The sequence below is a fragment of the Microcaecilia unicolor genome, chromosome 10 (genome assembly GCF_901765095.1).
Source record: "Microcaecilia unicolor chromosome 10, aMicUni1.1, whole genome shotgun sequence".
Taxonomy (NCBI): Eukaryota; Metazoa; Chordata; class Amphibia; order Gymnophiona; family Siphonopidae; genus Microcaecilia; species Microcaecilia unicolor.
The window spans coordinates 210,831,939-210,845,253 of NC_044040.1; the positions used below are offsets into that span (position 1 = coordinate 210,831,939).

The 13,315-nt window shown below is 41.5% G+C and overlaps 1 protein-coding gene across 2 annotated transcripts in view; it reads left to right on the forward strand.

The window, feature by feature from the left end:
* Window positions 1-12,585, forward strand: part of MB21D2 (Mab-21 domain containing 2) — a 117,743-nt gene extending 105,158 nt beyond the window's left edge. For both annotated transcript variants that reach the window (XM_030217043.1, XM_030217044.1), the window contains exon 2: window positions 10,287-12,585. In XM_030217043.1, the coding sequence (XP_030072903.1) occupies window positions 10,287-11,551 (1,265 nt within the window). In that variant the 3' untranslated portion in view covers window positions 11,552-12,585. The remainder of the gene's footprint in view (window positions 1-10,286) is intronic.
* The last annotated feature ends 730 nt before the right edge of the window (window positions 12,586-13,315 follow it).

Sequence of the window (13,315 nt, forward strand, 5' to 3'; positions counted from 1 at the left end):
TTTGGCTGTAATAGCCTCTTTCACTTCACCTTTAACCATGCTGGCTGTTTGCTCTTCTTTCCACCTTTGTTAATACGTGGAATACATCTGGTCTGGGCTTCCAAGATAGTTTTTTGTTTGTTTTTAACAGTGCCCATGCCTAATTTAAAGTCCTAACCTTTGAAGTCTGAATAAGATCTGGGAAAATTGTCAACTTTGTGATGCAAAGATGAGTTTGTTCTTTGGATTAAAACCAAATTCTCAGGTCAATGATTTCCCTAAACATCTTTCTTCTTTGACTTACAACTGCTGTGTCAGGTTTACTGAAGCTAGCTTCTTAGTCCTGGTATCTGTTCCTGCAAGGGGGAAAGGAGGTCGCTGTAACTGGAGGCAAACCTTTTCTGGAATCTGCATTTCTTAAAATAGGAAAGTAATTTAACCCTGCATTCTTGACAATTTCACAGTATTCATCACCTGCTCTGATGCAAATTGCCCTTTACCTTCAAAGTTGCATGTGTTATGTGTAAAGTTCTGTGATACAATGTTTTCATTGTTATAGGCAGATATATAAGAATTTTAATGAATTTTTGTCCAAATTGGAGTCCACTTTTTAGTCTGAGCAACTAAATTGGTTTCCAGAAATTGAATTACCAGGATAGGGCTGTCCCCATGGCAGATATCCAAGTTTCCATTTTCAGTGACTTCTCCACATGTTTTTCAGCCTTATGGATTGGAGATCTGAAAATAACAGAGACCGCAGATCAGCACAGACTGCAAGACCCACTGTTTAACCACTCCTGGCACAAGATTCCATGTTAGAGTTTTTGGAGAAGAGAAATATGTCCAAGGTGTTGGGGGGGGGGGGGGGGTTGCTCAGCTCCGCATTCAGAGGTGCAGAAGCAAGGGTTGTAAGATTCATCAAACCCTTTCTAGTCCTGACCTAGACTGACCTCGAAACAGGATATTGGGCTAGATGGACCCTTGGTCTGACCCAGTAGGACAACTCTTATGTTAAGATGCAGGAGATGCTCCTCCACTGTTTGCCACCAGTATTTCATGGCTGTTGAACCAGAAAGAATTGATGGCCCGGGATCTCATCGTGGGTAAATATATATTTTACTCTCTTCCTTCCACCTGTCAACAGATTGAAAATGTAAGGTGCTTGAGGCCAGATTTCAAAAATTGGAGGGTTAAAATCGAATCTCTACTACTTAGAACCATCTTGAATCGATTTGCAGCTCCTTGGTAACTCAGGTAACTTCATGCACACGCTGGCCACCACAAGACATGTACAGCTAAGAAGCACCATTACATGCTACACGTGTGTGTTGCGCTTCCTGTTGGTCACTCCAGACATGATTTGGGTTTCAGTGTTCTCCTTCAGGCTACTGAATGTGGGTAGACAAAAAGTCTTGTTAGCTGGGTCCTTACCGATTGGGGAAGGAATGGCAATCTCTCTCTCTCTCTCTCTCTCTCTCTCTCTCTCTCTCTCTCTCGCTCTCTCTCTCTCCTTGTTAGGGAGGGGAAGAAAAGAGGCTCCTTTGTCAGCCACATTGATGTGTCTCTTGGCAGCTCCTAGGGACATTGGAGCCCTCCCAAGTGACAGGAAAAAACCTGCCAGTTCTCCACACGGTTCTGTCTATTGTATATGTGAGAGCATTTACAACCCATATTTTGTTTTTACTTTTTCATTTTTGTAATATCCCTGAACCCTTTTAGTGCTCTGTGATGACAGGCTATTACTTGTGTACATTTTGTGGCGCAGTAGCCTAATGGTTAGAGCAGCGGGCTGGGAACCAGGGAAGCCTGGGGTCAAATCCCACTGGGACTCCTTGTGACCATGGATAAGTCACCTAACTCTCCACTGTCTTAGGTACAAATTTAATTATAACACCTCCTCCAGGAACAGGACGACACCTGCCATGCGTCGTACCTGAATGTAACGCGCCTTGATCTACTACTGAAAGAATGAGCCAAATATAAATGAATCTGTTGTGGCCACTGGTGTAGCTGTTGCATATTTCCAGGGCTGAAGACATTGGCAGCTTTGGGCTAAGTTTACTGGAAACCTGCCTGTCCTCACCCAACGTCCCTCAAGTGAAATAGATAGAAATTCTCACAGCTTTCTCATTCAATGAGCGACTGCTCAGTGCACCTTTCTGGAAAACACTTCAGGTTTCAGCCTTCTTACTTCATGGTACAAGTGGCTTCATTCTGTTAACAGTTGGCTTCCAGCTGTGTCTCAGCAGCTGCCTGGTGCAGATAGCACAGCTGGGGTACCTGCTTTTTTTTCCAAGATCTGGCTTTTGTTCATTCCCCTCACAGACTTTCTTTATTCTACCTTCTTGCTATGGCTCAGGTTGCCCAGTGCTTAACAGATGATAAGAATAACATTTTACTCCTATTGGGTTATACTTCATTGGCATCATTCACGGATGACAGAGGCTATAAAAATGCAAATCCTTCATGTTTGGTTTTATTATCTGTCAGCTGGTGTCTAGAATGATTGTCCTGGAGCGCCCTCTGGTGTTCACAGCCAGAATCTCGACAGAGTTATGAGAGCTGATAAAGATGGTAAGTCTGCCTGGATTTCCTCCCAGCTGCATCAGTGGGAGAGCACTTTGCAAGACCAGAGCACTGCACCAGTACTAAGAGGAAATTTTAAACCCATCCAGGAATATAAGACCTTTTAAAGTTAAGATGATGTAATAGTGTGACATATAGAAACAGAGAAAAATGTAAGTAAAGACCCTGTTGCCTATCCAGTCTGCCCATCCATGCCATCTACTCTCTATATTACTCCCTTAGAGATCCTATGTAGTTGTCCGAAGCGCTCTTGAACTCAGATACTGTTTTTGTCTCCAGAACGTCCACCGGGAGGCTGTTTCCATGAAGAAGTATTTTCTCAGGTTGCTTCTGAGTCTATCCCCTTTCACCTTTATCCTATGTCCCCTCATTCCAGAGCTTCTTTCAGTTGAAATAGACTCGCCTCTGGTGCTTTTATGCCACAGAGTTATTTAAATGTCCCTATCATTTTGCCCCCATCCCAGCTTTCTTCCAACGTATACATATTGAGATCGTTAAGTCTGTCCCCATTCGCTTTATGATGATCACTGAACATTTTAGTAGCTGCCCTCTGGACCAGCTCCATCCTGTTTATATCTTTTTGAAGGTGCAGTCTCCAGAATTGTACACAATATTCTAAATGAGGTCTTGCCAGAGTCTTATACAGAGACATCATCACCTCCTTTTTTTTTTTTTTTCCTACTGGCCATTCCTTCTAGCTTTCACTGTTGCCTTTTCTACCTCTTTTGCCACCTTAAGATCATCTCATATAATCGCACCAAAGTCCCGCTCTTCTTTTGTGCACAAAAGTTCTTCACCCCATAAATAAGTTTTTGCAGCCTACATGCTTGACCTTGCATTTTGTACCATTAAATCTAAGTTGCCGAATTCCAGACCATTCCTCTAGCTTCACTTTCCTCATCCACACCATCAGTGATGCCTGCCCTCATTCTAGATGATTTTGAGATTATCCGCAAAGAGGCAAACCTTATCAGGCAGTCCTTCAGCAATATCACTTACAAAAATGTTAAAAAGAACCGCCCAAGAACCGAATCTCGTAGCACACCACTGGTAACATCCTTTTTCTCAGAATGAGCTCCATTTACCATTACCCTCTGTCATCTTCCACTAACCCAGTAAGTCACTTTAGGGCTCATACCGACGTTACTCAGTTTTAGTTATCTGTGTGGAACAGTGTCAAAGCCTTTGCTAAAATCTAAATACACCACATCTAGTGCTCTCCCTCAATCCAACACTCTGGTCACCCAGTCAAAGAAATTAATGAGATTTGTCCAACAAGACCTACTGCTAGATAAACCATGTTGCTTCAGGTCCTGTAATTCATTGGATTCCAAAAACTTTATTGTTCTCTGTTTTTAAAACATTTCCATTAATTTACTTTCCTCCAAAGTCAGACTTACCAGCCTGTAGTTTCAAACCCTTTCCTTACTTCCACTTTTGTGGAGAGGGACCACATCTGCTCTTCTCCAGCCTCTGGGACCACTCCCAATTCTAGAAAAGGTCAGCCAGCGGGGCTGCTAGAAGTTCCCTAAGTTTCTTCAGTACCTTTGGATGTATGCCATCCAGCCCCGCTGCGTTGTCCACCTTTAGCCAGTTCCTTAAGAACACAGTCCTCTGAAAATTATTCAGGGACTCTCTATTCCTATTTGAGAGTGTCTTCTGTGGTCTTGCTCCCAGCCCTTCAGCTGTGAACACAGAACAGAAATATTTGTTAACAATTCTGTCTTAATTTTATCAGCTTCTATATATTTCTCCCCTTCACCTTTTGAGGCTCACAATGCCACTTTTGCACTTCCTCCTATCACTAACATATCTAAAAAAATAAATAAATAAATGTCTTGGTCCCCCATTTTACCATATTGGCTACTTTTCTTCCATTTGCATCTTTGACTACCAGCTTCTCTTAGCTTTTCCAGATTTTGTCGCCTAGCTCTTTCTGTGATTCTTGTAGTTTGTAAAGGCTCACTTCTTTTTCCTTACCTTTTCATGTACTACTTGAGAACCAAAACGGCCTCCTTTTCCTCTTACTTTTATTTACTTACAACAAGGTTTGTTACCCTTACAATAGCTCCTTTCAGTTGTGCCCTGCTTTCCAACTTCTTCCAGACAGCAGTTCCTTGAGGTAATCCCCCATCTTTACAAAGTTAGCTTTTTTGCAGTCTAGAACCCTCTCCACACCTATCTTAATATTAAACCACACCATCAGGTGATCACTGGATGCCAGATGATCACCTACTATAACATCAGAAACACTCTCCTCATTAGTAAGCACTAAGTCCAGTATGATTCCATCCCATGTGGATTCCATTACCAACTGCTGGAATAGTTCCCCTTGTAGAGAACCCAGGATCTCCCTGCTTCTAAAAGACTGCAATAGGGATACCGCAATCAACATCTGGCATATTAAAATTCTGTTAGTTGTACTTCCCCTTTGGCAGCTATATTTTGGATGTCTTCAATTAGATCTCTGTTTCTTCTGTCTGTGAAGGAGGCCTGTATATCACACCAATGTAAATACATTTACCTTTCCGGATTGACCCACAGTTTAATTATATTGAAATAGGAAACCCAGACCTCAGCTAAGACTACTTTTGCCAGGATATAGTTATACTAGGCTATAATCTGTTCAGGAAAGACAAGGTAGGAAGAAAAGGTGGGGGAATGGCATTAATGCTTGAGATTATTGAGTGCATTATATCCCTCTTTTCCTCTTAAGTCTATCTATTTAGGTTCTTAATTTCTTATTTTTTTTTTTTTTTTTTTTGGGGGGGGGGGAGTCTGGTGCAGACTCTGCATCATTATGGGGCAGCCTTTGGTGAGATTTCTTTAGGGCACATACTCCAGATTTCCTCCAAATTTGTCAAGAGGCATGACGGTTCCTTGTGTAACCTGCTTAATTCCTCTGGCTGTGCCCTTGTGAATGCTGTTTAACAAACCTGAGATCATAGGTCACGATCAACTGAGATCTGTGGTACATCATTCCCTCCACCTCCGTGGGTTTCTTCCCCTTAGCATCAGCCATTTGAATCACTACGGTACTTTTTTGATTGGTATTTATTGATGTATAAAACGTTAATATGCTGTCAATCTGGAACCAGTGAAGGTCGTTCAACATGCTGTAAATAAAATAGAAAAAGTAAAATTGTCAAATTTAGAGAAAAACCAGTACGAAACGCAAATGCCAAAACAACTGATAGTGGAAAAATACTTCACGTCTTCTATATCCAGAAACCTGTAGTAAATATGTATAAGGAACAAAAATGGAGGAAAAAAGACCTCAGCTGGCGGTGATCGTTTCTTGTTTGAATTGAAACTGAAGTGTTGCGTATGATTGAGCAATGAAGTTGAAGCATATTTAAACTTCAAAATATTTACAAGGAGGTGTTTGACCAATGATCGAAGCTGTGAACTGTGCTTGGGAAAAAAGTGATTGTATCCTATTGCAGGACCAGTAATAATGTTGTCAAGAGACGATCGCAGCCAGCTGAGGTCTTTTTTTTTCTTCCTTTTTGCTCCTTATACATACACATATTTACTACAGGTTTCTGGATGTAGAAGAAGTGAAGTATTGTTTCACCATTAGGTATTTAGGTAAATAAAATACAGCAGTATTAGAAGAAAATAAAATATAACAACAATATCAAATAAGGCAAACGGAAAATATTTCAAATCTTTCTGGAAACAATATAAAGAGGTTGCTTTTCCTAAGTTCATTGGGATTTTATTCCATAACTCCACTGCATCTATTCCAGAAGCTTTGTTCTGCCATTGTACAAAACAAACCTCTTTAATAGGGAGGACCCCTAACAGTTTGACCAAGTCTGCCTGGGATATACTTATTCCCTCACTTGGGCTCATGGTATAGGTGTGTGTGGCTTCTACCGCTAGCGAATATAGCAAGTTAATTGTGGCAAAAATGGGGGTATTATGCCGGATGCATGAGCTCAAGGTTTCGTGGTACGTGTGGCTTCTTGTGCACATGTCTGAACCAAAACTGAAAATGTCGATATACATCGACACCTGTTCTTCAGCGGCAAAATATGAACCTTTGAAATATTGCAGTTGAACTTTCTGAGAGGCTCAAATTTAGATGCAGGACAGGCACCGATGTGTGTGGTTTTTGTTTTGTTTTTTCACTTTCATTTGTGTTCAAACACCCGCACGTGCTTACTTACCATCTGCCTTTAAAACTTCTTCAGTCTTCCTTCCGCTTGCATAACAAGACAAAACCAGCAAAGATGGACAAGAAATCTTCTTGGCAAAACCTTCTGTGCTACCTTGGACCCTCACAGTACTACTACAACTACTTATCATTTCTATAGCGCTACTAGACGTATGCAGCGCTATACACTTGAACATGAAGAGACAGTCCCTGCTCGACAGAGCTTAGAATCTAATTAGGACAGACAAACAGGACAAACAAGAGATAAGGACAAAGAGCAGAATGATTCCGGAATCCCAAAGAGTAGCAAGATTCCGTGCAGAATCTCAAACAGTAGCAAAGATTCTGAAATCCTACAGACTACTACTACTACTACTTATCATTTCTATAGCACTACTAGACGTACACAGCACTGTACAGTTGAACATGAAGAGACAGTCCCTGCTCGACAGAGCTTACAATCTAATTAGGACAGACAAACAGGACAAATAAGGGATAAGGACAAAGGGTAGCAAGATTCCGGAATCCCAAAGAACAGCAAGATTCCATGCAGAATCTCAAAGAATAGCAAGATTCCATACAGACCCTCAGAAACAGTAGCAAAGATTCCGGAATCCTACAGACTACTACTACTTATCATTTCTATAGCGCTACTAGACATACGCAGCGCTGTACACTTGAACATGAAGAGACAGTCCCTGCTCGACAGAGCTTACAATCTAATTAGGACAGACAAACAGGACAAACAAGAGATAAGGGAATATTAAAGTGAGGGTGATAAAATAAGGGTTCTGAACAAAGTGAATAAGGGTCAGGAGTTAAAAGCAGCATCAAAAAGGTGGGCTTTTAGCTTAGATTTGAAGACGGCCAGAGATGGAGCTTGACGTACCGGCTCAGGAAGTCTATTCCAGGCCTATGGTGCAGCAAGATAAAAGGAACAGAGTCTGGAGTTAGCGGTGGAGGAGAAGGGTGCAGATAAGAGAGATTTACCCAGTAAATTTATTGTGTATGTGTCAAAAGTGGGCAGCGTACTCTCTACATAGCACAGAATACCTAATGTAGCTCATCAGCATATATGTTAATGCAACTATCGTGTGAGTTAACACCTGCATACAAGTCCTCTCTGCATTGCTTGCAGTGTAGAACCAGTGTTCATCTTCAATAGTCCTGTGGCTAAGCCCGTGGTTGCTTTCTGCATCAGTCCCTTGGCGTTGTAAGTGCAAATCATTCTGGCCAGGAGTCTGAAAAGGAAGTGCAACTTTTTCTTAAAATTTCCATTGTGAACAACTTGTTAACCACATGTTGCACCTTCTGGAAGTCAACAGAGATGGGGTGGGGGTGGGGGGGGGGGAAGGGTGCATATATGTGTGTTTGTGATTAAAATTACTTTGCTTTGTAAGTCTTATGTACAGGGTGTGGAAATCAGCAGAGATTGGGGGAGGAGGGTGTGTATGTGTGTGTTTGTGTTGTAAATGTACAATATAATCTCATATAATCTACCCAAGCTTCCACCCAACTACCACCTCTCTTACCTCTGCTTTTGATCAATTGTATTTAAATTAGGCACTGTCTTCATCATAACCTACTCTGTAAGCCACATTGAGCCTGCAAAAAGGTGGGATAATGTGGGGTACAAATGCAATAAATAAATCAATCACTTTATAAGGATTGTGTGCAGGTTGTGGCAGATCAGCATCTCTTGAAGTAGAGAAACTTTATGTCCTGCTCCTCCTTAAATTGCAAATTGTGATCAGGGACATAATCTGCCATTTGAACCATTGTCTTGGTCACAGGTGTCCTCTGATCCCAGTGAATATGGGGACCATAAGTTGAAGGTGAATCCCATTTTGCTACCCTGCACAAGAGAGATCCTGGAGATAGGTAGTAGACTGGGAGAGGAGTGATCTCAACCTTAAACTGAATCAAGGGGTAGATTGGATTTAGTTTGTGGGAATGTTACCAAAGCCCTTGTTTTTGGTTGTACAAATATGCCCACTATTGTTTGTTTATTATGCTAGTTGATATACTGCCTCATTTGAAAACAAGTGTAAGCAGTTTACACAATTCAAAGTAATAGTAATAAAAGGGAAAAGAACTCTGGCAGTATGACAAGAATGACACAAGTGCACCAGGAACCATACAATTAATCTAAAAAATAAAAGAATAACAAAACAGTAAATCAATAATAATAATATTACTACAAAGACCTCAAACCAACTTGGTCCAAGGAGTCGTTTCGATCAAGTCTGTCTCCTGCCCGGGACCCCACTATGTCTCCGAAAGATAATTGAAAGTGTGTTTTTAAGGCAGTCTTGAAATATTGTTATGTTCAGAACAGAGTAAGAGGGAGGTTATTCCAAAGGGAGGGAGCCAAGAAGAAAAAAAGCTGTATTTTTAGTACTCCCCCAGTTCATGTTAGCCTATGATCATTAATGGAATGTGAAAAACGTGTTGGAACATATGGTATGATTGTACATCAATGACCGGTCTACATGAAAAATAATAAATGTATAAATAATGAAAAACATAAATCAGAAAATTGATAAGGGAACCACTAAAAACAAATACACATGTGAAAAGATCCAGTATGATAACATAAATATCATAAAAATGTGTCTGACATTAATACATATATCATAGAAAATATATGTATAATACAAGGTATATTTAACAAAAAGTGTGATGTGAAAGTTTGAGTGTGCTTTGTAAATTGTGATGCATCAAAAAATAAGAGGTGTGACGGCAATAAATCTGATCATGGATTAGACTGAAATAGCTCACCTTTTGATATCAGTAGTCCGAGGTGAACACGCCCAGCATCACAGCTGGAAACAAATAGGAACCTTGTCCTTTAAAAGCAATAAAATGAAAACCTGAGCACACTTTTCTTCCAAAAGTAAGAAGAATTAATAAGCCATAAATTTAAACAAATCCAGTGACAACCCTAAGTAATCACACAATGAATATAAAACCTTTAGTGTGAATAAACATGAAATCACACAATGTACTGCATTAAATGCAATGTAAACACTTGTTGAGCTGCACAATGCAAATGGCAATGTTTTAAACTCATTACGTTCTGATCTTGATGTAACATACATCTCATTATGGAACAATAGAGGCAGCGATCTACATGTAGATAATCCACAGGAGAACAAAGCAGACCAGAGTGAAAGTAGAAATACACTCTTTATTAAAATCAGTTGCCGTTTCACCTCCCAGAGGCTGCGTCAGGTGCTTATCATTCCACTGAGCATATAGGCTGGCAGATTCCTGGAAAACCCAGTTACTGGAACAGACAGAGCTTGTGTTGATTGCATATTGGGACATTCTCCTTATAGCAAGTCTATTGCCAGTATATATTATTAATCCAAGATCAAAACAAGCCAAAATGCTGGTTGACATCTTAAAAACTGTCCACTCACTGTGTTATCTAACAACTTGTACAACTTCCAGAGAGGTGATTTACTTAAGGCCCCTAATCAAATAGAATGTAAATTGGTTAAAATCTGCACGGAAAGGTTTTTTTGACACCTTGTTTCTTGCTTTGCTTTCCTAGGAATGGTGCAGAAACTTGACTTGAAGCTACCTGTTGCCAATGAGTACCTGCTGCTTTCAGGTGGAGTACGGGAAGGTGTTGTGGACTTGGATCTCGATGAGCTTAGTGTGTATGCCCGAGGAACGGACTATGACATGGACTTCACTCTCCTCGTGCCGGCCCTCAAGCTCCATGACCGAAATCAACCAGTCACACTGGATATGCGCCACTCCGCACTGTGTCACTCCTGGCTCAGTCTTCGTCTCTTTGACGAGGGGACCATCAGTAAGTGGAAAGACTGTTGTACAATAGTGGACCACATCAATGGTGCTACGAATTATTTCTTCTCACCTACGAAAGTTGCAGACTGGTTTCATGACTCTATTAGCATCGTGTTGTCTGAGATTCAGAAAAAGCCCCAACGGGGCATGCCTAAGGTGGAAAAGGTTGAAAAAAATGGGACTATAATATCCATTATTTTGGGGGTCGGGAGTAGCCGTATGTTGTATGATATCGTTCCAGTGGTGTCTTTCAAAGGCTGGCCAGCAGTGGCTCAGAGCTGGCTTATGGAAAACCACTTTTGGGATGGTAAGATTACTGAAGAAGAGGTTATTAGTGGCTTTTACTTGGTTCCTGCTTGTTTCCATAAAGGGAAAAAGGAGAATGAGTGGCGGTTGTCCTTTGCCAGAAGTGAAGTTCAGCTGAAGAAGTGCATCTCTAGCAGCCTCATGCAAGCCTACCAGGCTTGCAAAGCCATCATCATTAAACTGCTTTCCAGACCCAAAGCCATTAGCCCTTATCATCTCCGGAGCATGATGCTTTGGGCTTGTGATAGGCTTCCCGCCAACTACCTAGCCCAAGAGGACTATGCTGCCCATTTCTTACTTGGACTTATTGATGATCTGCAGCATTGCTTGGTGAACAAGATGTGCCCCAATTACTTCATCCCCCAGTGCAACATGCTGGAACACCTCTCAGAGGAAACGGTCATGCTCCATGCCAGGAAGCTGTCCTCTGTCCGATCGGATCCAGCAGAGCATCTTCGAACCGCCATTGAGCATGTGAAAGCAGCCAACCGCCTCACGATAGAGCTCCAGAGACGCGGAAGCACCACCAGCATCCCCTCTCCTCAGTCAGATGGAGGCGACAACAGCCAACCCGATGACCGGTTAGCCAAAAAGCTGCAGCAGTTAGTGACTGAGAACCCTGGGAAATCCATTTCCGTCTTTATCAACCCCGATGATGTAACCAGGCCCCACTTCCGAATTGATGATAAATTTTTCTGATATTTTGCTGATCATTCGCTCTAAGACTTTCCGAGGTGTAGTGTCTTGTGATGTCTTGTTTTACGTATCCAGCACAAATTGGATCTGTCAAGAAGAATGTTAATGAATTGACACTGGTTCTGCAGGACCGTGTGTAACTTGAAGCCCTATATTACGAACACCTGTGCAAGAGCAGCAGGGACCTCACATCTGCACATAGTTCACAGTTCATCTCTTGTCTTCTTATAAATTGGGAGGTGGATGGGGTTAGCTTCCTGCTCCTTGAGAGAATGATAAACCTAGTCACTTTATCTCTGAGTGACCTACTCAGATCATGGACCCAGCTGACAGGACTGACCTCTAAGGAGGACAGGCCACCACTATGCTCTTTGTACAGAGTAAAGGAAAAACTAGATAAAATGTTTCTATACCCCTTTCTTATTTGCTTACTGTATGAGCGTACTTGTAACCTACTTTTTTTTTAATCAATACCTTCCTTTAGGTTCTTCCTGTGGCTTGGGGCTTACACATCACCATGAGTTGCAATGCCACACCCTCTTGCTGGCCCCTGTCAGCAAAGAGAACAAGGAGGGGAAACTTCTTTAAAAAGTCAACATATAGCTTTTTCTGACCCTTTTTAAGAGTGTAGCTGGGGGCCCAAGGTTGGACATTGCTGTCAAGGAAGGGCTTCCAGCTGTTGCACATACAGTGACAACTACTGGCCAGTCTCATAGTGCACAAGTACAAAGTTCCACTGGGAGCCGCCATCTTGATGGGCTTTATAGATAGAATTTTATTTTTGAGAGAGAGAGAGAGGAAGTTAGAAGGCAGAGGCGGCAGTGACCCTGTGGGATAAGGAATAAAATAAAGTGCATATAACACTCTGCAGTATTAATATACCCTTTATAGGATGAACGCTTCCCAAAAGTTGAGAAATGTTTCTGGCTTCCACAGACGAATCATTTTATTACAGATTCCTGTCAGTCATCCACCTGTCTGCATGAGGTAAAATGTAATGTTTGGAATCCACTGAGAGTCTGGCAACTGTAGCCATTTTATTTTTAAAATGTTTGTGAAGATTTTGGAATCTCCACCTACCTGGTATTCAGCAACGTAGTGGTTAGCTGAATCCTGGCACATTTCCATCACGCCTGTCATGCCAGAGAGCAGGATGCAGTGCGGTGGGGTTTGCATAGCCAGGTAGAAAGGATCTGCACGATGACTATGTATGTGAGAGATCTGCAGATGCTTCTTCTATCACATGACATTTCTCGTACATAGAGACCTAAATAAACCCAATGCAACATTCACGTTTAAACAGCAGAGTGATCAATATTTTGTGAAGACCTCGCTGCCTCCTCATGTAACATTTTTAGATACTATTCCTTATCCTTTCTAAAATGACATCTTTCATCGTGAAGGACTAAATGCCAACATGCACCATATTTTGCTATTTGCTGCTTCAGGGTGTGGTCCTCAGCCAAAGGCAAACAATCACTCATCTTTCACATCTTAGTACCTACGGGTCTATAAATAAAAGACCTACGAGGAGGCAGGTGAGTCATGGGCTAAGTGTTACCCATGTGAAAGGAGTTGCCGCTGAGGTCTTCATAAATATTGATTTATTTATTTATTGCATTTGTATCCCACATTTTCCCACCTTTTTGCAGGCTCAATGTGACTTACAATACATCATAAATGGTGAAGATATAATAGAAAAATAGACATTTAGTCAACAGAAGAATCATGATAACACGCTGTTTAAAAGTGAATATAGCGTTGGGG